Source organism: Coregonus lavaretus (assembly GCF_964263955.1).
Source record: "Coregonus lavaretus genome assembly, chromosome: 38".
NCBI classification, from domain to species: Eukaryota; Metazoa; Chordata; class Actinopteri; order Salmoniformes; family Salmonidae; genus Coregonus; species Coregonus lavaretus.
This window is the reverse complement of record NC_140025.1, coordinates 22,749,701-22,774,405: the sequence shown is the minus strand read 5'-3', so window position 1 is coordinate 22,774,405 and position 24,705 is coordinate 22,749,701. Positions and strand designations below refer to the sequence as shown.

The 24,705-nt window shown below is 42.3% G+C and overlaps 1 protein-coding gene across 1 annotated transcript in view; it reads left to right on the top strand.

Moving 5' to 3' along the window:
• Positions 1–9,619: 9,619 nt before the first annotated feature.
• Positions 9,620–24,705, top strand: part of usp53b (ubiquitin specific peptidase 53b) — a gene marked incomplete at its 3' end in the record, with an annotated part of 54,400 nt that continues 39,314 nt past the window's right edge. The window contains exons 1-4 of the mRNA XM_084155713.1: positions 9,620–9,658; positions 12,010–12,123; positions 12,577–12,659; positions 23,236–23,341. Coding sequence (XP_084011839.1) covers positions 9,635–9,658; positions 12,010–12,123; positions 12,577–12,659; positions 23,236–23,341 — 327 coding nt within the window. The 5' untranslated portion in view covers positions 9,620–9,634. The remainder of the gene's footprint in view (positions 9,659–12,009; positions 12,124–12,576; positions 12,660–23,235; positions 23,342–24,705) is intronic.

Below are 24,705 nucleotides of genomic sequence, written 5' to 3'. Positions count from 1 at the left end.
AATACCCAGAACCAATGTCATTCTGTTAAACAATTTGGTTAAATTAGCCTATAGCTTTATCTATAGCAATGTTGTTAGTTCTAACTGCAGAAGGTCATTTTGTGACCTGCTCATTAGCCACAGTGGCTGGCAAACTAAATATAGCAGAAAATATGGATTGAACCATCTGGCTGCTAAAGAACCAGCCTGACAGACAGGAGTGTGAATCAATTCTCTGTAGTCTGAGCAGTCTGAATATAGCACTAGTATACTATAGGCCTATGTGTATAAAAATCACAAATTAACATTGATTTTAAATGAGTATGCTGTTTTAAAGGGATAGTTTTATGACACTATAACAGGAATAGTTTCCTGACAGTAGCTAGGTTTCCATCCCATTGGTGACAGATTTTCATGTGAATATTCTAGAATACACAGAAAACATGTTCATTTTCCCACCAGTGGTATGTTTCCATCAAACGGACTTGTTGCAGATAGAAATCAGTGTGTGATGATGAGGTAGTGCACACAAAATGTACTTTTTCGCTTAAGTTTTCATGTACAGAATTCAAATCTAAAGTTCAATGTGTTTCCATTGCATTCTCAACTCTACCGATAGTTTGTCACAAATTTAGTTGCGTTAAATAGTAAATGTGCCTACTCTGGTCTTGGCACCTGCGCTCTAGCCAACAGCTGGTATATACAGTGCGGGTATGCTGTTCGGGTTGGCTAGTCTACATGATGAGATTAAGCTCATCACTGTGTACTTTCACCACTCTGTGAAGTTCATCATAACTTATTTAATCTGTAGCCTAATAAACTGCATGGTTTCCCTAGTAGTGTGAGGACCACACACCATATCATTGTGTGACTCAAAATGTATTTACATATGACTGTTTTTATATCAATATTTGCACATAAAAGTGTTTCTACCACCATTTTCCACATAATTAATTTTACAGACACAAAAAGATCCCACCATGTCGAACAAACAAATGATCTGTCAGCATTTATAAAATTACACCAAAACTTCCTGTTTCCATCACAGCTGTTGTGATTTTTTTATACGAAATGACTTCACTCGCATAAAAACTGTGGATGGAAACGTGGTTGTTGTAGCAATTTCTTAATGGTTTTTTTTATTCAAAAGGAGTCCATGGAATCAGCTGTTTCAGTAGGTCATGTCAGCATATTGCTAATATTAGCATCCCATTGGTTTCCATTAATTTGTTTAGCTATACCCAGAAAAAGATTGAACATCCACTGTATTTCATGATGATATGATATCACTACAGCTGCTGTAGATCTCATTTAATAAGAAATACTTTGGAACATAAAATCATTATTTGAAACGATCAAAAGCTGGACAAGAGCTCCTCTCACTTGCCTCCCAAGGCTGAACAAGAAGCTCAGAAAATATGGGCTAGAAATCGTTTTAAACAGTTCAAACATTGATTTCAAATTGAGAGCCTGTCAAATGTAATTGTGTCAGAGTCAGACAATGGTTCTGCCTTTACATCTGCCAAGTTTCAAGATCTCATGGGAATGAAGACATGTTCCCGATGGGTGGTCCCCTACTACCCTGCATTCATTTTTGTGGGAAAATAGCATAGGCCTACTAGTCACAACAAATGCAACGGTGCTTTCTGAGTTGTGGATAGCGAACTGAAATAGAGGCCATTGGCCTGGATATGCCATTTTATTCAAAAAAATAATTTTAATTGATTTAATTGTATTGTTTAGGAGTGCTGGAGTTTGGTCTACTCTATTGACTGATCAACACAGCCACCTCCGGACTAGACATGCCCCTCGATGACAGGGATTGAATCCCCAATATGCCATTTTCTAAACTGTACTTCCCCTCTTTCTTTCTCCCACTCTAATTTCTAAACTAAAGCAACAACAAAAAATACCACTGCAAAAAATTCATTCTCCTTTAAAAACGTTTTATAAAAGGGAAATCAATTTTAGTTTCATTAACCACGTTTCCATCCACAGTTTTTATGTGAGTAAAGTCATACCATTATTTTAAAAAATCAGGACAGCTGTGATGGAAACAGGAGGTTTTTGTAAAATTGTATGGACTCACAGAGTAGGCACATTTAAAGCAACAGTTTTTGTGACAATTGGTAAAACTTAAGCTAAAAAGTAAATGTTGTGTGCACTAGGCCATCACACACTGATTTGTATCCTCAACAAGTCCGTTTGGTGGAAACACACAACTGGTGGGAAAATATGCATCTTTTCTTTAAGCGGATTTTTGAATATTAGCATGAAAATCTGTTGCCAATTGGATGAAAACCTAGTAAGTAAAGTAAAGTAAAGTCATATTTTATTAAAAATAAATCATGACAGCTTTGACAGAAACAGGAAGTTTCGTTGTAATTTTATAAATGCCAACAAATAATTTGCTTGTTAGACATGGGATCTTTTTGTGTAGGTAAAATTAATTATGCAGGAAATGGCGGTGAAAATGCCTTTATGGGTAAATATTGATATAATAACCATCAGATATGGAAGTACATTTGCAGTCATGATGATATGGTGTGTGGTCCTCCCACTACCACTTGGGAAACCATGCAGTTTTTTAGGCTACAGATTAAATACATTATGATGAAAGTGCACTTGATGAGCTTGATGCTGCTTTCCAATAAATACAGAGGGTCTTATTCTGGCAACATTATGATCGATTTTTGACAGCCATTTGACAAATACAAATATTCTCGCTCTTATCCATAATAATCTGATCATGTAGACTAGCCAACCCGCACAGCCTACCTGCACTGTATTTGTAAACTGTTGGCTAGAGCGCAAGTGCCAAGCCCAGAGTAGACGCATTTGCTATTTAATGTAACAGTTTTTGTGACAAAACATTAGGTAGAGTTGAAAATGTGACGGAAACACGTTGAACTTTTTATTTTTATTCAGTACATGAAAACTTAAGAGAAAAAGTACATTTAGTGTGCATTTTGTCACCAAGCACTGACTTTCATCAACAAGTCCATTTGGTGGAAACACACCACTGGTGGGACTTTAGAATTTTCGCATGAAAATCTGTCTCCAATTGGATGGATACCTAGCGATTGACATATACTTTTCTTTCCTCGCAGAATGACCCATCTATATTTCCCCCCTGAATATGTTTTTATCTCAAGGAACATGGTATTTAGATAACTGCATTTTATAATTGCAAACATCAAAGCATAGCTTTATACAGTAAGCCTAGACTATTGCCACGTTACATGCTGCAGTCAGCCTTATTGTGAAACAGTTTTTTGAGAGTCATGTGATTTCTAGTCTCACCTCAAATGGGACAAACCAATCGCCGAATGCTTGCGTCTGCTCTGCGAGACAAGCGATTTGCCATCAAGTGCGCCCATGAGGCCGAGATATTACTTTGGGAATTGCAGTAGGCTACTGTACACTAGGGGCGGATTTTGACCTCGCAACTCTCAAAACATCACTAATCTGCGGATGACATTCAGGCATAGACCGCTACTGGATTTATTTCCCGAAATGAATTCCGTATTTGAACCGAAAACGACAAAACATCAAGGACATTGTCAGGCTAGAATAAGACAAGAGACAATAAGTATTCGGGTATGACGTTTAAAATGCGGGTTGGCATTGTATCACTGCACTAGCGTTGCAATTTATTGTAGCTATGCAGGCCTTAATACTGCATTTGACCACAGATTCCATCCACCCGTACTGCCTGACATTATCCACGAGCGTGTCTGGGTAGTCTATTGCAGTCATTTTTGCTTATAGGATTTTTAGGGGGCAACACTTGTGGGAATCTAATGTTGACAACTAAGCTGCTTTGGGAGATCTATTATATCGGCCAAATATTATCGACGCGATACGGTGAGTTTTGCATGTGTGTTATGACATTTTGTATCGAACGGGTATGTTGCGGTAAATAAAGTTGCGGTAAATAAAGCGGTTCCCCCATAACACGCATGCGTCCTAACAGGTGTAAATTGCAGGATATGCAATGGCATCTGAAGTAGTCCTATGCATGGTAGAAAAAAACCGTCATGTTCGTGAAAACCCCTCGCTATTTAGAATAATACAGTCCATGCAAGGATGGATTATAGGCTAAATGATATCATATGAAGGTTTAGGTTATAATTATAGGGCTATGATAAGCATCCTTTTTCTATTTGAAGAATACACCACATGTGCAGATAAACAGATTGAATAATATTTGTTCATGTCTATTCTATTTGCTTGTGATTATTCAGGTATATATGTATGCCACTTTTTGGTCACAACATGGATACCAGGGTTGGGCTCAATTCGAATTGAAGGCAGTGTATCTAGTGTATCCAGTGAACATTTTGTAAATGTTGTAAATATTTTATTGTTACAAGCAAAAACATCTAATTTGGAAATAAGGACAAACATGGGTCAACTACAGGTGCAGATATTATGCTAAAGTCAGTGATGGCAAACAACATGTGAAAGGATAGTTCACTGAAAACACATCTAATTTCATGCATAACATAAAGTCATGTATTGATAGGTGCGCTGTTCTGTCATGTTGCTTATTCTTATCCAAACCTTTCGGATCTGTATTAGTGCCTAACAGGTAGTTTCTGGACAGGGCTATAGCTTATTCAAACCAAGCAGCAGCCCTGTCCAGAAGCAAACATAATCTAGCCCCTACATCTAGGTAGTTTTGAGGCAATATGGCTAGAATTCCACCCACTTATCAGATGGAAAGATGGAGCTATTGCCTCTAGCTCTTGTATGATCTCAGAAGCAGGTTTGTAGAGCACTTTGGGTTGGGATTTACTTGTCTTAATACAGGGCTTCTTGTTTAATACATGACTATTATTAGGAGGTATTCTATGCATCCCAAATGGCACCCTATTCCCTATATAGTCCCCTATGGGTCCTGGTCAAAAGTAGAGCACTTCAAAGGGAATAGGATGCCATTTGGGACACAGGTACAGTATTAATGAGAAGTATAATTCTTCCTGCTTATTGTTTCCATGGCACATCTGAGATCTGACTAGATTGTCAGACAGGAGGAGGATAACCATCTTTCAAGAAAAATGTGGCCGGTTGGACCCAGAAAATATTATAGAATATAAAATATTATGTGTTATATAGCAGTGTCTTTATGGATTAGAAACACTAAAGTGATAGTCCATAGCCAACTCTTAGAGAAGAGGATGAGAATAGCTTAACGGTAACACTTTGCATTAATTTGCTCGTATACCTGTGTATTAATACTGTAATTACTACAATAACAACATTGTAATAACATAAATGTTTTTGTAATGCTTTACTATCACGTAGTGATAGAGATGGAGTTCAGTGTAGAATAAAGTGTAATTACAGTGTTATTACACTCCTATAAGAGTAACCTAATGTTTTGTAATGTGCTTCTAGGTTACCTACCTGTAGGATATTAGGGCTATTACTTGGGTCGAGGCCTAATCCTACTTCATATGGAAATAATTCTGTGGCTTCCTGGAAAGCATCATGACTCGGCAGCATCACAGCTTGGCAACAAGATCAAAAGCTGTCCTGTCTGTAATGTTTCAGAGTGCAGGGAAACCAGGATTGGATCCATTTGAATTGAAGGCAGTCAATTCAGGAAGTGATAAAAATACAAAAAAAACATTCAACAACTTTTGAAATAAATACACTATATATACAAAAGTATGTGGACACCCCTTCAAATAAGTGGATTCGGCTAGTTCAGCCACACCCGTTGCTGACAGATGTATAAAATCAAGCAGACAGTGATGCAATCTCCATAGACAAACATTGGTAGTAGAATGGCCTTACAGAAGAGCTCAGTGACTTTCAACGTGACACCGTCATAGGATGCCACCTTTCCAACAAGTCAGTTCATCAAATTTCTGCCCTGCTAGAGCTACCCCGGTCAACTGTAAGTGCTGCTATTGTGAAGTGGAAACATCTAGGAGCAACAATGGCTCAGCAGCGAAGTGGTAGCCACACAAGCTCACATAAAAATTGTCTGTCCTCGGTTGCAACACTCACTACCGAGTTCCAAACTGCCTCTGGAAGCAACGTCAGCACAATAACTGTTCGTTGGGAGCTTAATGAAATGGGTTTCCATGGCCGTGCAGCCGCACACAAGCCTAAGATCACCATGCACATGAGTGGTGTAAAGCCATTGGACTCTGGAGCAGTGGAAACGCGTTCTCTGGAGTGATGAATCACGCTTCACTATCTGGCAGTCTGATGGATTAATCTGGATTTGGCGGATGCCAGGAGAACGCTACCTGCCCGAATGCATAGTGCCAACTGTAAAGTTTGGTGGAGAAGGAATAATGGTCTGGGGCTATTTTTCTTGGTTTGGGCTAGGCCCCTTAGTTCCAGTGCAGGGAAATATTAACGCTACAGCATACAATGACATTCTAGACGATTCTGTGCTTCCAACTTTGTGGCAACAGTTTGGGGAAGGCCTTTTCCTGTTTCAGCATGACAATGCCCCCGTGCACAAAGCGAGGTCCATACAGAAATGGTTTGTCGAGATCAGTGTAGAAGAACTTGACTGACCTGCACAGAGCCCTGACCTCAACCCCATCGAATACCTTTGGGATGAATTGGAACACCGACTGCGAGCCAGGCCTAATCGCCCAACATCAGTGCCCGACCTCACTAATGCTCTTGTGGCTGAAAGGAAGCAAGTCCCCGCAGCAATGTTCCAACATCTAGTGGAAAGCCTTTCCAGGAGAGTGGAGGCTGTTATAGCAGCAAAGGGGGGACCAACTCCATATTAAGGCCCATGATTTTGGAATGAGATGTTCGACAAGCAGGTGTCCACATACTTTTGGTCATGTACTGTATCTTCTACTTTTCAGTTTATTGAGAAGTCATTGAAAATAGATGCCCTTTTTTCAGTTATTGGATTGGAATGTCAGTTTACTTCCAGAATCGACTGACTTCCATTCGAATTGACCCCAACCCTGCAGGGAGCCTCATTGGCCTAGTTAGCTAGATATGTGTGCTGTTTTTGGTATGGGGAATATCCAGACTTCCACACAGTCCTAATGTGATGAAATAATGTGTATGCCAGGCTGTACTCTGTTTTTCAGTGCTGTGACAACACGTGACTTGGAAAGCAGCTAATGCCTGTGAACTGACGGTTGATTCATTGCCCAAGTAGCCTATACAGTTGTAACGTTGTCCACCCAGCTCCCGTCAATCACAACACAGAGAAGCCATTGCAACCGTTGGCCTAGTCTCTATGGTCACTAGTCTCTAGTATCTATGATCACTTATATAACTATCATCATCTAGATTCTATTTAGGTGTATGTAAAATAAAATCATAACACTTTGAGAAGGTCATAAACAATGTATGAAGGCATGGGATAAAACAATGGCAGTAAAGCAACATAATAATAGGGGCTATTCTAAGATTATTTAATTTTTATGGGGGGCCAGAGGGGGGACCAAGCACCAGTCAGGGGTGGCCATGGGAAATCAGGGAATTGTATCACAAATAGCATTGACAATTGGCTTAAACTATGATGCATTTTATTGAAAAACTGGTTCAACTGTACATTTTTATATGTCCCTAATCTGTTCCAAAAATCTATTTGAAAATTAACACAAGAAAAATATTCAAGTTAGATACATGTTCATTTAAGTGGTAACTCACTGGCATTGAATATTATCATCCTTTGAAAGCAGTAGGGCAATTCCACGGTAACAGAGTGACATTGAGACCCAGCTTTTTCACTTTAAAATGTATGTCAAACAAAAACCAATGATTGCAAAGTTAAACAAACCATACAACTCTATGCACAATTACTACTTTTAACAATTCCCGCAGAATTTTTTTTCTCACAAAGCTGTTTACTTTAAGAACAGTGCAGATGCAAAGTTTGGTAAAAGAATGACGGTTTGTGCTCTTTGTGCTGTCATTGCCCAAAGTTTTTTTTAAAGCCAATGATTTGTCCCATCTCTCTTCCTCTCTTTAGACTTGGTCTCATTGTCATTCAATGTCCAATAGTGCTATTCCAAAGCTTCCCTATGGATGAGCCTGGGAAGGACTTCAATGGATCTCTTTGGAAGTGCGAGGCAGGGATGTAATGGATTGGTCCCATGGCCTGCCAGGTCCCGCTTCCCAGTATGTCCAGCTGCAGCAAGCCTCCCCCACTCTCTGGAGAAGGTAAACAACAGCTCCCATCACACAAGTCACTAAATCCTACCTAAACCAATGTATGATCATAACCAGTGGCCAAGTGCTATTCACTCTCTAAGATTTGCATGGACACATAAGGACTTACCCCTCAGGATTTATTGTATGATTAAAGTATTCTCTATGGATATATCTCATAACAGCGGTCTTAAACTCCTGGTCCAGAACCACATTTGTATATCCATTTCCTATTAGAGCATAAAAACAACTGGTGACTGCTCTTTCCCCAGGGGCAGGCTCTAACTCTATGGCATGGGTCAAGCTCTTCAAAAAGCCTGGAGGTGTTGGTGGTGGTGGGGGTCTGGGGAAGTCCTATCAGCCTGGGAGCATGTTGTCTCTGGCTCTCACCAAAGGCCTGCTGAACGAACCAGGACAGAATAGCTGCTTCCTCAACAGTGCCGTACAGGTGATTGCTAAACCTTGTCAATATGCAGGTTTATGCAACAGTGTAAACATAGATTATTTCCTATGGAAGGCTAAGGGGCAAGATTACTACTAAATTAAGATTTATCCATGCTTTTTTCTATGTAGGACGTAGGTCTACATTTCATGTAGAACTTCATGTAGGACTAAAACAGATATTGTTGGATTAATATACATATAAATGTGATTTGAATATAATCAGTACAATTCTGTCATTTCACCTGAACAGGTGCTATGGCAGTTGGACATTTTCAGGAGGAGTTTGAGACAGCTTCCTGGTCATTTTTGTCTAGGGGATGCCTGCATTTTCTGCGCTTTAAAGGTTTGTATATAATATCATCATCACAATACATCTTCCACCTAGTTGAATGACTTATTCAAGAGATAGTGGTCCTCTGTAGCTCAGCTGGTAGAGAACAGCGCTTGTAACGCCAAGGTAGTGGGTTCGATCCCCGGGACCACCCATACACAAAAAATGTATGCACGCATGACTGTAAGTCGCTTTGGATAAAAGTGTCTGCTAAATGGCATATTATTTGATCACAAGATGTCCAAGTTTACCATACCACTCATAAAAAATGTAGAATAGTTATTTTGTTTTTATTTAAACAAAAATAGCCATTGATATTTGTAGATCTTTTAAACCCACCCACTGGGCACACACTGGTTGAATCAATATTGTTTCCAAGTCATTTCAATTAAATAACGTTGAACCAACGTGGAATAGACGTTGAATTGTCTGTGCCCAGTGGGCGGTGTTCCAGACCTAGAATTAAGACTAATCCTAGACTGCATTGAACATTCTTTTTAGTCCAGGACTGAGCTGAATCTGGGTCCAGGAAACTGGCACTTAGTGACTTGATAAATAAGGCAATTTACAGTATTTCCACCGCCCCTCAATTCTCTACAACGCTTTTTCTCCCTGCAGAGTATTTTCAGCCAGTTCCAGCAGAGCCGAGAGCGAGCGTTGCCTTCGGATAGCCTGCGCCACGCCCTCGCTGAAACCTTTAAGGACGAGCAGCGCTTCCAACTAGGCCACATGGACGACGCTGCAGAGTGCTTTGTAAGTCTAGAAAGTCTAGAACTTTCTTTTTAGCGATCGCAATGTCATATCAGCCAAAACTCTCCTTTGGTACCCCTTAAATTTGCAAAATTCCAGTAACTTTCCCAAAAGTAATTTTGCAACCCTATCCCAGCCTATGTATTCCAGTACAAATACACCTGATTCAACTAGTCATTTAACCAGTTAAGCTGTGCTAGTTCTGGAATAAATCAAATAAGTGGAAACGGCTGGGGGTACTTTAAGGAGAGGTTTGGGAAACACTGAGCTAAAGGAACAGAAGCTAGGAGGTCAGAGGGTATTTTCTGCTTAGCACAGACAAGGTTATACCTCCAACTGAGGTATTTGGGGATTCTCCTAGAGCCGTCCAATGGTATCACCTTAGCTGAAGACTATAATAACCCTATTCAACCAAAAGGGAAGTCAGGAAGACGCCAGGGTAAGACAAGATAACGTTTCTCCTGTGCTGCAAGAAATACGTTTTGAATTTTGAGCAGTTGAGTTTCTTTTTGGTAAACTCAGTTAACATTGTTTCATTGATTACATAGTTGAAATGTGAGTTATTGCACAGTACAGTGATAGTTCACCACTGAATCAGGATTAAAGTACTTGTTTAATATTTATGTATGCATTTTGCATGTATGCATTTTGGGCTAACATTAGCATGGCCATTGATGGTCCTTAAAAACAAACTTAATATATCAGTGAACAATCACTTTAAACGGATAGTGCGAAATTTTGGCAAGTAAGCCCTTTATCTACTTCAGATAAACTCATGGATACCATTTTTATGTCTCTGCGTCCAGTATGAAGGAAGTTAGCTTAATTGCCTAAATCTCTTCCCTTTAAGAAAATAGTTGTTTTGTTTTACCCTGGTAAATTCCCAATCCCATGTCATGTTTAATAGAGCCCCAAAAGCACTTGCCTTTTGGGTAAATTATTTACTGAGTGTACCAAACATTAGGATCACCTGCTCTTTCCATGACATAGACAGACCAGGTGAATCCAGGTGAAAGCTATGATCCCTTATTGATGTTACCACTTCAATCAGTGTAGATAAAGGGGAGGAGACAGGTTAAAGAAGGATTTTAAAACCTTGAGACAATTGAGACATGGATTGTGTATGTATTTGTATTTGTATTTATTCGGGATCCCCATTACCTGCTGCCAAGGGGTCTTCCTGGGGTCCAAACACATTAAGGCACTTACATTACACATAAAACAAAAGATAAAGCAGTACATCATATAACATTATTACACCACTACATATCTACAAAACAAATGTATAATACCACCATACCACAATGTTACAATGTACGTGTGTGTGGAGTGCATGTGCAAGTGCCTGTGTGTGTCTCTTCACAGTCCCCACTGCTCCATAAGATGTTTTTTTAATCTGTTTTTTAAAATCTGATTGCTTGCATCAGTTACCTGATGTGGAGTACGGTTCCATGTAGTCATGGGTCTATGTAGTACTGTGCGCCTCCCATAGTCTGTTCTGGACTTGGGGATCGTGAGGAGACCTCTCATGGGGTATGCATGGGTGTCCGAGCTTTGTGCTATTAGTTTAAACAGACATCTCGGTTCGTTCAGCTTGTCAACACCTCTTACAAAAACATGTAGTGATGAAGTCAATCTTTCCTCCACTTTGAGCCATGAGAGATTGACATGCATATCATTAATGTTAGCTCCCCGTGTACATTTAAGGGCCAGCCGTGCTGCCCTGTTATGAGCCAATTGTAATTTTCCTAAGTCTGTCTTTGTGGCAACTAACCACACGACTGAACAGTAGTCCAGGTGCGACAAAACTAGGGCCTGTAGGACCTGCCTTGTTGATAGTGTTGTTAAGAAGCTGCGCTTTATTATGGACAGATGTGTGTCATTCAGAGGGTGAATGGCCAAGGCAAAAGATTGAAGTGCCTTTGAACGGGGTATAGTAGTAGGTGCCAGGCGCACCTGTTTAAGTGTGTCAATAACTGCAACACTGCTGGTTTTTCACACTCAACAGTTTTCTGTGTGTATCAAGAATGGTCCACCACCCAAAGGACATCCAGCCAACTTGAGACAACTGTGGGAAGCATTGGAGTCAACATGGACCATCATCCCTGTGGAATGCTTTCGACACCTTGTAGTCCATGTTCCGATGAATTGAGGCATGGACTACAAGTGCAACTCAATATTAGTTAGGTGTTGTTAACGTTTTGTACACTCAGTGTACACTGTTATGTTTTTTTACTCACAGATATGTGTATCAGGATAGTTTGGGCTACAGATGCTAAGGATGTAATGGAAAACTCTAACAGTAACTGACTTCAGATGTCTGACCTCATTTTGTTTAATTCTTGGTGCACAAGGAGAACATTCTGGAGAGGATTCACCTGCACATAGTTTCTGACACAGCGACTGAGGCCTGTACATCCAAGTCCTGCATTACCCACCAGAAGTTTGCCATGACACTTTATGAACAGGTAATGTGATTTATTTATTCCACTGTTGATTGGAAAGAGGGAAAAGGAGAGACATATAGACTAGTGGGTAACACTCTACTTAAGGGATACAGATATAATGCATTATGATACGTCCATAATGCATTATAAGCCTTGCCATCAGTGTCTATGAAGTGTTTATAATGTGTTATCATCTTATAATGATATTATCAGCCAGTTTGGGCCAGTTATTTTTGGCCTAAGAAAGCCATATACATGCATAAATAAAAGCATACACACAGCAAACATACACAGCGAAGGGAAGATTTAAAAAAGCATAAATTAGATTTTGCGAAATATACATACTGTATATAGATGACCCGAAGGCCAATTGGACAAGGCATATACACATATCATCGGATTTCCAATTTTAACTTTCTGTATAGTTATTCTGTTATTTTCATTTGACATGAAACATTGTTTTTCTCCCCTCAGTTTGTATGTCGTAGCTGTGGCGCCTCCTCGGACCCCCTTCCTTTCACAGAGTTAGTGCATTATGTCTCCACCACAGCCCTATGGTAAGTACTTCCTCTAAAAAACTTGACAAACTGAACTGAATCTTTGCTCTAAGCCAAAAGGGGATTCTCTGGCAAGATGGCGCTGCAGTGGAACTTATTTTCACCATAATTTCCTATGACCAAAAACAGCTTCTGGACATCAGAACAGCGATCACTAACCTCGATTTGGATGAAGATTTCTACTTCATCGAGTCGGCAGTTCTGGACGTTATGCTTACCCTGGACCATGCCCTGATCCCAAGGACTCGAAAGAGGAAGAGGCGGCGAAAGAAAGAGAGGCAAGCGAGGCGGAGTCATGATTAGGCTACGTCGGCGAGCATCTAGACCGCCATCGCCCTCAGTTTTTTTGCAGAACGTACAATCACTAGAGAACAAACTGGACGAGCTCCGTTCGAGATTATCCTATCAACGGAACCTGAAGAACTGTAATATCCTATGTTTCTCGAAGTCGTGACTGAACAAGAACTTGGATAATATACACCTCACTGGCTTTTCCATGCATTGTCAAGATCGGACGGCAGCTTCGGGTAAGATGAGAGGGGGAGGGGTGTGTCTCTTTGTTAACAACAGCTGGTGCACGATCTCTAATGTTAAGGAAGTGTCGAGTTGTTGCTCACCTGAGTTAGAATACCTCATGATAAGATGGACATCATACTATTTACCAAGAGCGTTTTCATCTATATTTTTCGTAGCTGTCTATTTACCACCACAAACTGATGCTGGCACTATGACCGCACTCAACGAGCTGTATAGGGCCATAAGCAAACAAGAAAATGCACAGCCATAGGGGGCACTTCTCGTTAATGCAGGGGAACTGAAATCTGTTTTAACTCATTTTTACCATCATGTCACCTATGCAGCTGTCACGATCGTTGAAAGGAGTGGACCAATGCGCAGTGTGGAATGCGAACATACTTTTATTGAATATTCACCACACGAACAAAAACAACAAAACGATACGTGAAGTCCTTGGGTACATACACAAACCATACACGGAACAAGATCCCACGCCACACAAGTGCACAATAGGCTGCCTAAGTATGGTTCCCAATCAGAGACAACAAGCAACAGCTGATTCACGTTGCCTCTGATTGAGAACCACCCCGGCCAACATAGAAAACACATGAACTAGAACATACCATAGAAACACAAAACATAGACACTACACACCCTGGCTCAACATAAAAGAGTCCCTAGAGCCAGGGCGGGACAGCAGCTAGAGGCAACAAAACTCTAGATCACCTTTACTCCACACAAAGAAATCCATACCCTCCCTCACCCTCCCTTTTGCAAATCTGACCATAACTCTATCCTCCTGATTCCTGCTTACAAGCAAAAACTCAAACAGGAGGTACCAGTGATGCACTCAATACGGAAGTGGTCTGATGAAGCGGATGCTAAGCTACAGAACTGTTTTGCTAGCACAGACTGGAATATGTTCCGGGATTCATCCGATAACATTGAGGAGTTTACCACATCAGTCACTGGCTTTATTAATTATTGCATCGAAGGTATCGTCCCCACAGTGACCGTACGCAAATATGCCAACCAAAAGCCATGGATTACAGGTGACATCCGCACTGAGCTAAAGGCTAGAGCTGCCGCTTTCAAGGAGCGGGACACTAATCCGGACGCTTATAAGAAATCCCGCTAAGACCTTCGATGAACCATCAAACAGGCATAACGTCAATACAGGACTAAGATCTAATCCTACTACGCCGGCACTGACGCTCGTCGGATGTGGCAGGGCTTGCAAACCATCACAGATTTCAAAGGGAAACCCAGCCGCGAGCTGCCCAGTGACACAAGCCTAGCAGATGAGCTAAATGCCTTCTATGCTCGCTTCAAGGCAAGCAACACTGAACCATGCATGAGAGCACCAATAGTTCTGGACAACTGTGTGGTCTCGCTCTCCGTAGCTGATGTGAGTAAGACCTTTAAACAGGTTAGCATTCACAAGGCCGCAGGGCCAGACGGATTACCAGGACACGTACTCAGAGCATGCTCTGACCAGCTGGCGGGTGTTTTCACTGACATGTTCAACCTCTCCCTGACCCAGTCTGTAATAACTACATGTTTCAAGCATACCACCATATTCCCTGTGCCCAATAACGGCAAGATAACCTGTCTAAATGGCTATCGCCCTGTAGCACTCACATCTGTAGCCATGAAATGCTTTGAAAGGCTGGTCATGGCTCACATCAACACCATCATCCCAGACACCCTGGACCCACCCCAATTCACATACCACCCCAACAAATCCACATACAGTGGGGAAAAAAGTATTTAGCCAGCCACCAATTGTGCAAGTTCTCCCACTTAAAAAGATGAGAGAGGCCTGTAATTTTCATCATAGGTACACGTCAACTATGACAGACAAAATGAGAAAAAAATATCCAGAAAATCACATTGTAGGATTTTTAATGAATTAATTTGCAAATTATGGTGGAAAATAAGTATTTGGTCAATAACAAAAGTTTCTCAATACTTTGTTATATACCCTTTGTTGGCAATGACACAGGTCAAACGTTTTCTGTAAGTCTTCACAAGGTTTTCACACACTGTTGCTGGTATTTTGGCCCATTCCTCCATGCAGATCTCCTCTAGAGCAGTGATGTTTTGGGGCTGTCGCTGGGCAACACGGAATTTCAACTCCCTCCAAAGATTTTCTATGGGGTTGAGATCTGGAGACTGGCTAGGCCACTCCAGGACCTTGAAATGCTTCTTACGAAGCCACTCCTTCGTTGCCCGGGCGGTGTGTTTGGGATCATTGTCATGCTGAAAGACCCAGCCACATTTCATATTCAATGCCCTTGCTGATGGAAGGAGGTTTTCACTCAAAATCTCACGATACATGGCCCCATTCATTCTTTCCTTTACACGGATCAGTCGTCCTGGTCCCTTTGCAGAAAAACTGCCCCAAAGCATGATGTTTCCACCCTCATGCTTCACAGTAGGTATGGTGTTCTTTGGATGCAACTCAGCATTCTTTGTCCTCCAAACACGACGAGTTGAGTTTTTACCAAAAAGTTATATTTTGGGTTCATCTGACCATATGATATTCTCCCAATCCTCTTCTGGATCATCCAAATGCACTCTAGCAAACTTCAGGCGGGCCTGGACATGTACTGGCTTAAGCAGGGGGACACGTCTGGCACTGCAGGATTTGAGTCCCTGGCGGCGTAGTGTGTTACTGATGGTAGGCTTTGTTACTTTGGTCCCAGCTCTCTGCAGGTCATTCACTAGGTCCCCCCGTGTGGTTCTGGGATTTTTGCTCACCGTTCTTGTGATCATTTTGACCCCACGGGGTGAGATCTTGCGTGGAGCCCCAGATCGAGGGAGATTATCAGTGGTCTTGTATGTCTTCCATTTCCTAATAATTGCTCCCACTGTTGATTTCTTCAAACCAAGCTGCTTACCTATTGCAGATTCAGTCTACCCAGCCTGGTGCAGGTCTACAATTTTGTTTCTGGTGTCCTTTGACAGCTCTTTGGTCTTGGCCATAGTGGAGTTTGGAGTGTGACTGTTTGAGGTTGTGGACAGGTGTCTTTTATACTGATAACAAGTTCAAACAGGTGCCATTAATACAGGTAACGAGTGGAGGACAGAAGAGCCTCTTAAAGAAGAAGTTACAGGTCTGTGAGAGCCAGAAATCTTGCTTGTTTGTAGGTGACCAAATACTTATTTTCCACCATAATTTGCAAAAAAATGCATTAAAAATCCTACAATGTGATTTTCTGGATTTTTTTCCTCAGTTTGTCTGTCATAGTTGACGTGTACCTATGATGAAAATTACAGGCCTCTCTCATCTTTTTAAGTGGGAGAACTTGCACAATTGGTGGCTGACTAAATACTTTTTTTCCCCACTGTATGACGCAATCTCTATTGCATTCCACACTGCCCTCTCCCACCTGGAAAAGAGGAACAACTATTTGAGAATGCTGTTCATTTACTGCAGCTCAGCGTTCAACACCATAGTACCCTCAAAGCTCATCACTAAGCTCAGGACCCTGGGACTGAACACCTTCGTCTGCAACTGGATTGTGTATAATGGCGCCGGAGAAGATGGCTGCCGTTTTACAGCCCTCTAACTAATTCTAGTATTATAATAATAATAATAATAATTATGTGTGTTTTTTGGCGTTATTTGTAATTTATTCTGTACATAATGTTTCTGCCACCGTCTGTTATGACCAAAAAGAGCTTCTGGATATCAGGACAGCGATTACTCACCTCGTATTGGACGAAGATTTTTTCTTCAACGAGTCGGACGCAAAGGATATCCTACAGACAACCAACAAGGCCCAAATTCCCATCATTCGCATGAGAAAGAGACGGAGATATCGTGGACGTAGGTCGGGGTGCCTTGTAAGGATCCGACGGCGAGCGAGTAAACTGCCTCTTCCATCAATCCTATTAGCCAATGTTCAATCATTTGAAAATAAGGTAGACGACCTAGGATTACGGTTATCCTACCAACGGGACATTCAAAACGGTAATATCTTATGTTTCACCGAGTCGTGGCTGAACGACGATATTGATAACATACAGCTGGCGGGATATGCGCTACATCGTGAGGATAGAACAGTGTGGCGGTCTGTGTATATTTGTAAACAACAGCTGGTGCAAAAAATCTAATACTAAGGAAGCCTCAAGGTTTTGCTCGCCTGAGGTAGAGTATCTCATGATAAGCTGTAGACCACACTATTTACTAAGATAGTTTTCTTCTATATTATTCGTAGCTGTCTATATACCACCGCAAACCAATGCTGGCACTAAGACTGCACTCAATGAGCTGTATAAGCCCATAAGTATACAGGAAAATGCTCATCCAGAGGCAGCGCTCCTACTGGCCGGGGACTTTAATGCAGGGAAACTTAAATCCATTCTACCTAATTTCTACCAGCATGGTAAATGTGCAACCAGAGGAGAAAAAAAATCTAGACCACCTTTACTCCACACACAGAGACGCATTCAAAGCTCTCCCTCGCCCTCCATTTGGCAAATCTGACCATAACTCTATCCTCCTGATTCCTGCTTATAAGCAAAAACTAAAGCAGGAAGCACCAGTGACTCGGTTAATAAAAAAGTGGTCAGATGACGCAGATGCTAAGCTACAGGACTTTTTTGCTAGCACAGACTGGAATATGTTCCGGGATTCTTCAGATAGCATTGAGGAGTACGCCACATCAGTCACTGACTTCATCAATAAGTGCATTGATGACGTCGTCCCCACAGTGACCGTATGTACATATCCCAACCAGAAGCCATGGATTACAGGCAACATCCGCACTGAGCTAAAGGCTAGAGCTGCGGCTTTCAAGGAGCGGGACTCTAACCCGGATGCTTATAAGAAATCCCGCTATGCCCTCCGACGAACCATCAAACAGGCAAAAAGTCAATACAGGACTAAGATTGAATCATACTACACCGGCTCTGATGCTCGTCGGATGTGGCAGGGCTTGAAAACTATTACAGACTACAAAGGGAAGCACAGCCGCGAGCTGCCCAGTGACACAAGCCTACCAGATGAGATAAATCACTTCTATGCTTACATTTACATTTTAGTCATTTAGCAGACGCTCTTATCCAGAGCGACTTACAGGAGCAATTAGGGTTAAGTGCCTTGCTTAAGGGCACATCGACAGATTTTTCACCTAGTCGGCTCGGGGATTAGAACCAGCGACCTTTCGGTTACTGGCACAACGCTCTTACCCACTAAGCTACCTGCCGCCCTATGCTCACTTCGAGGCAAGCAACACTGAAGCATGCATGAGAGCACCAGCTATTCCCGATGAATATGTGATCACACTCTCCATAGCCGATGTGAGTAAGACTTTTAAGCAGGTCAACATTCACAAGGCCGCAGGGCCAGACGGATTACCAGGACGTGTACTCCGAGCATGTGCTGACCAACTGGCAAGTGTCTTCACTGACATTTTCAACATGTCCCTAACTGAGTCTGTAATACCAACATGTTTCAAGCAGACCACCATAGTCCCTGTGCCCAAGGACACTAAGATAACCTGCCTAAATGACTACCGACCCGTAGCACTCACATCTGTAGCCATGAAGTGCTTTGAAAGGCTGGTCATGGCTCACATCAACACCATTATCCCAGAAACCCTAGACCCACTCCCATTTGCTTACCGCCCCAACAGATCCACTGATGATGCAATCTCTATTGCACTCCACACTGCCCTTTCCCACCTGGACAAGAGGAACACCTACGTGAGAATGCTATTCATTGACTACAGCTCAGCAATCAACACCATAGTGCCCTCAAAGCTCATCACTAAGCTAAGGATCCTGGGACTTGTGTTTACACCCCTCTGCAACTGGATCCTGGACTTCCTGACGAGCCACCCCCCAGGTAGTAAGGGTAGGTAACAACACATCTGCCATGCTGATCCTCAACACGGGGGCCCCTTAGGGGTGCGAGCTCAGTCCCCTCCTGTACTCCCTGTTCACCCATGACTGCATGGGTGAACTCCAACACCTTCATTAAGTTTGCCGACGACACAACAGTGGTAGGCCTGATCACCGACAACGATGAGACAGCCTATAGGAGGAGGTCAGAGACCTGGCCATGTGGTGCCAGGATAACAACATCTCCCTCAACGAGATCAAGACAAAGGAGATGATTGTGGACTACAGGAAAAAAAAGAGGACTGAGCACGCCCCCACTCTCATCGACGGGGCTGTAGTGGAACAGGTTGAGAGCTGTCCACATCACCAACGAACTATCATGGTCCAAACACACCAAGACAGTCGTGAAGAGGGCACGACAAAGCCTATTCCCCCTCAGGAGACTGAAAACATTTGGCATGTGTCCTCAGATCCTCAAAAAACTCTACAGCTGCACCATCGAGAGCATCCTGACTGGTTGCATCACCGCCTGGTATGGCAACTACTCTGCCTCTGACCGCAAGGCACTACAGAGGGTAGTGCGTACGGCCCAGTACATCACTGGGGCCAAGCTTCCTGCCATCCAGGACCTCTATACCAGGCGGTGTCAGAGGAAGGCCCTCAAAATTGTCAAAGACTCCAGCCACCCTAGTCATAGACTGTTCTCTCTGCTACCGTACGGCAAGCGGTACCAGAGCACCAAGTCTAGGTCCAAAAGGCTTCTCAACAGCTTCTACCCCCAAGACATAAAACTCCTAAACAGCTAATCATGGCTACCTGGACAATTTGCACTCCCTTTTTTACTCTGCTGCTACTCTGTTTATTATTTATGAATAGTCACTTTAACCCTACCCACATGTACATATTACCTCAATTACCTCGACTAGCCGGTGCCCGCGCACATTGACTCTGCACCGGTACCCCCCTGTATATAGCCTCCCTACTGTTATTTTATTTTACTGCTGCTCTTTAGTTATTTGCTTTTTATTTTTGTTAATTGTTTTGCTTCACATTTTTTATATTTTTATGTTTACTTTGCATTGTTGGTTAAGGCCTTGTAAGTAAGCATTTCACTGTAATGTCTACACCTGTTGTATCCGGCGCATGTGGCAAATACAATTTGATTTGATTTGATTTGGATCCTGGACTTCCTGACAGGCATCTCCCAGGTGGTGAGGGTAGGCAACAACACATCTGCCATGCCGGCCCCTTAACACGGCCCCTACCACGACGGTGGTAGGCCTGATCACTGATGACGATGAGACCACCTATAGAGAGGAGGTCTGTGACCTGGCAGTGTGGTGCCAGGACAACAACCTCTCCCTCAACATCAGCAGGACAAACAAGCTGATCGTGGACTACAGGAAATGGAGGGCATGTGGTGGAACGGGTTGAGAGCTTCAAGTTCCTTGTTGTCCAAATCACTAAGAAATTAACATGGTCCTTACACACCAACACAGTCGTGAAGAAGCCATGACAATGCCTCTTCCCCCTCAGGAGGATGAAACATTTGGCATGGGCCCTCAAATCCTCAGTACATCACTGGGGCCGAGCTCCCTGCCATCCAGGACCTCTATACCAGGCGGTGTCAGAAGAAGGCCCTAAAAATTAACAAAAACACCAACCACCCAAGTCATAGACTTTTCTCTCTGCTACCGCACGGCAAGCAGTACCGATGCACCCAGTCTGGAACCAACAGGACCGTAAACAGCTTCTACACCCAAGCCATAAGACTACTAAGTAGTTAAACAAATAGCTACCCGGACTATCTGCATTGACCTTCTTTGCACTAACTCTTCTAACTCTTTTGACTCATCACATACGCTGTTGCCACTGTTTATAATCTATCCTGATGCCTAGTCAATTTACCCCTACCTATAGCTACATACACTACATGACCAAATGTATGTGGACACCTGCTCGTCGAACATCTCATTCCAAAATCATGGGCATTTATATGGAGTTGGTCCCGCCTTTGCTGCTATAACAACCTCCACTCTTCTGGGAAGGCTTTCCACTAGATGTTGGAACATTGCTGCAGGGACTTGCTTCCATTCTGCCACAAGAGCATTAGTGAGGTCGGGCACTGATGTTGGTCGATTAGGCCTTGCTCTCAGTCGGCATACAAATTCATCCCAAAGGTGTTCGATGGAGTTGAGGTCAGGGCTCTGTGCAGGCCAGTCAAGTTCTTCCACACTGATCTCGACAAACCATTTCTGTATGACCTCACTTTGTGCATGGGGCCCATTGTCATGCTGAAACAGGAAAGGGCCTTCTCCAAACTGTTGCCACAAAGTTGGAAGCACAGAATCGTCTAGAATGTCATTGTATGCTGTAGCGTTAAGATTTCCCTTCACTGGAACTAAGGAGCTTAGCCCGAACCATGAAAAACAGCCACAACCATTATTCCTCCTCCACCAAACTTTACAATTGGCACCATGCATTGGGGCAGGTGGCGTTCTCCTGGCATCCGCCAAACCCAGATTTGTCATTCGGACTGCCAGATGGTGAAGTGTGATTAATCACTCCAGAGAACGCGTTTCCACTGCTCCAGAGTCCAATGGTGGCAAGCTTTACACCATTCCAGCCAATGCTTGACATTGCGCATGGTGATCTTAGGCTTGTGTGCGTGCGGCTGCTCCCGACGAACAGTTATTGTGCTGACGTTGCTTCCAGAGGCAGTTTGGAACTCAGTAGTGAGTGTTACAACCGAGGACAAACTATTTTTTACGCGCTACGCGCTTCAGCACTCGCCGGTCCCGTTCTGTGAGCTTGTGTGACCTAACACTTTGCGGCTGAGCCGTTGTTGCTCCTAGACGTTTCTACTTCACAGTATCAGCACCTACAGTTGACCGGGGCAGCTCTAGCAGGGCAGAAATTTGACAAAGTGACTTGATGGAAAGGTGACATCCTATGACGGTGCCACGTTGAAAGTCACTGAGCTCTTCAGTAATGCCATTCTACTGCAAATGTTTGTCTATGGAGATGGCTGTGTGCTCGACTTTATACACCTGTCAGCAACGGGTGTAGCTGAAATAGCGAATCCAGTAATTTGAAGGGGTGTTCGCATACTTTGTATATATAGTGTATCTACTTCAATTACTCGTACCCCTGCACATCGACAGCCTCAATTTGTCGGGCATGGACTGAAAGGTGTCGAAAGTGTTCCACATTGATGCTGGCCCATGTTGACTCCAATGCTTCCCACAGTTGTGTCAAGTTGCCTGGATGTCCTTTGGGTGGTGGACCGTTCTTGATACACACGGGAAACTGTTGAGTGTAAAAAACCCAGCAGCGTTGCAGTTCTTGACACACTCAAACCGATGCGCCTGGCAACTACTACCATACCCCGTTCAAATGCACTTAAATATTTTGTCTTGCCATTCACCCTCTGAATGGCACACATACACAATCCATGTCTCAATTGTCTCAAGGCTTAAAAATCCTTCTTTAACCTGTCTCATCCCCTTCAGCTACACTGATTGAAGTGGATTTAACAGGTGACATCAATAAGCGATCATAGCTTTCACCTGTATTCACCTGGTTAGTCTATGTCATGGAAAGAGCAGGGGTTCCTAATGTTTTGTTCACTCAGTGTATAGCCAAGTTATCGTTACTCATTGTGTATTTTTCCTTGTGTTATTATTTTTCTATATTTTTCTCTCTGCCTTGTTGGGAAGAGCCCGTACGTAAGCATTTCACTGTTAGTCTAAACCTGTTGTTTACAAAGCATGCCACAAATATTTGATTTGAATTGACTTGGCAACATATTACAGTGCATTCTATGATAACTATAATAATGTGAATGCTTTGTACCAGGTGTGTAAGCACAGCTAGTAATAGAATGGACCTACTGCTCTAGTAGGTCGTCCCACAAAACTTTTAGTGACAAAGTACTCCAACTGCACAATGCTATTATAACTGTATAACTGTATAACTTGTGTGTAAGTACAGTGTGTCAGTATGGTGTAATAACTTTACTGTAACTGTACTGTATTTACAGAAATAAAGGGCAGTAAGGCACTAATGTAAAGTGTGACCGTGCTAGCCTGTTAAGGGGTCACTACATAGGTTGTTCCACTTCCACTTGCTGTTAGTTTTGGATAAGGCTTATGTGATTTACAGTGCAGAAGGACGTCCCTCATATCCAGTCCCCTCTGTGTCCCAGCCAACAGGTGGACCGCGTCCTAGGAAAGAACGACAGGCTCCGGTCGGACATGTTCGGGGAATTGCTGCAGACAGCAAACACCATTGGTGACCTACGGAACTGTCCGGTATGTTGCTTGCTCATTTTCATTGTGATCCATAATACGCACAGCCAGACCTGGGTTCAAATAATATTTAAAATCTTTCAAATACTTTTAGCATTTGCTCTAGCCTGCCTGGAGTGTCAGGTGGGCGGTGTTGGCAAGTTTGAGACTTTTCTATTGGTTCCATTGCACCAGACAAGCTCAATCAAACACAGCTAAAGTCTTTGAAATTATTTTAGATAGTATTTGAACCCAGGACTGCACACAGCATGGTAGTGGGTACACGATGTTGTTTGATATTTGGTAGTTCTGATTTCATTATTTAATACTTGATTCAATATAATTAAAATTACTGTTAGTCAGGTCATGTTGTGGAGGGTGATTGTGCTTTTTGAACTGTGTGAAAGTCCCTTACTGTAGCAATGTTCATGATGCTTATTTGTTTCTAAATCACTGTCATCTTCTGAATACGGAAAGGATCTAGCGATGAATGGATTCTACCAGCTATTCTATCAGTATCAAAAACATTCTGTGATTTAATACCTATAGGAAACATCTTCACAGTAAATGCTACTCTGTAAATAATACAATACTTTTTTATTGAACTGAACCCTTAACATATGACCATCAGAACAATATATTATAGCTACCTGCAGTATCCCAAAGCAAGTGAATGCAGATCCAGACAGTATTTTATTAAAACCCGCATTGAGCTGATTTCTATTGTCTGTATTCTGCTATGTGACATTATGATGGAACAGGCCTGAACGAGAGGCTGCCAGACTAGTGTTAGGGATATAAATAGCAGTTAAGGCTTATCCTCAGTTGCTCTCTCATCTCGATTGGCTAGCGCCGGTATACCACTTCAATGTGCGTCAGCCCTGGTGCAAGTGCTTTGTTCCATTAACCCTTTCTACTGTTCCTGGATAAAAAAATCATATCACTTAGGATTAGTAAAGCTAGATATTAAAGCGATTTTCTTTATTTTCTGTAATGAAAGTTTTATTACATGTTTCACATTAACAACATTAAGAATAATTTAAGAAAAATGTGTACAGAAATAATGCAAGAACTTACAGGTCTGAAATGTTTTCCGTTTTAAGAAGTTATTGTAGTTAAAATAACATACAGTAATGCTCACCATTGATAACAATATAATTTCAGGGTAGTGTAAATTAAGTTAACGGCATAGGCCAAGCACATCCAAAATCAAATAGTTCGAATAACTCCACGTAATAAAGCATTTATAAAGTATTAGTAAATAGTTTATTCATCATTTATTCATCATTACTCCATTTAAAATATGTTTATGGTAGGTCCTTATAAACCATTTACTAATCATTAGTTAAGTCTTTTTGCGTGGCCTCATTTAGAGTGGGCTATTTTAT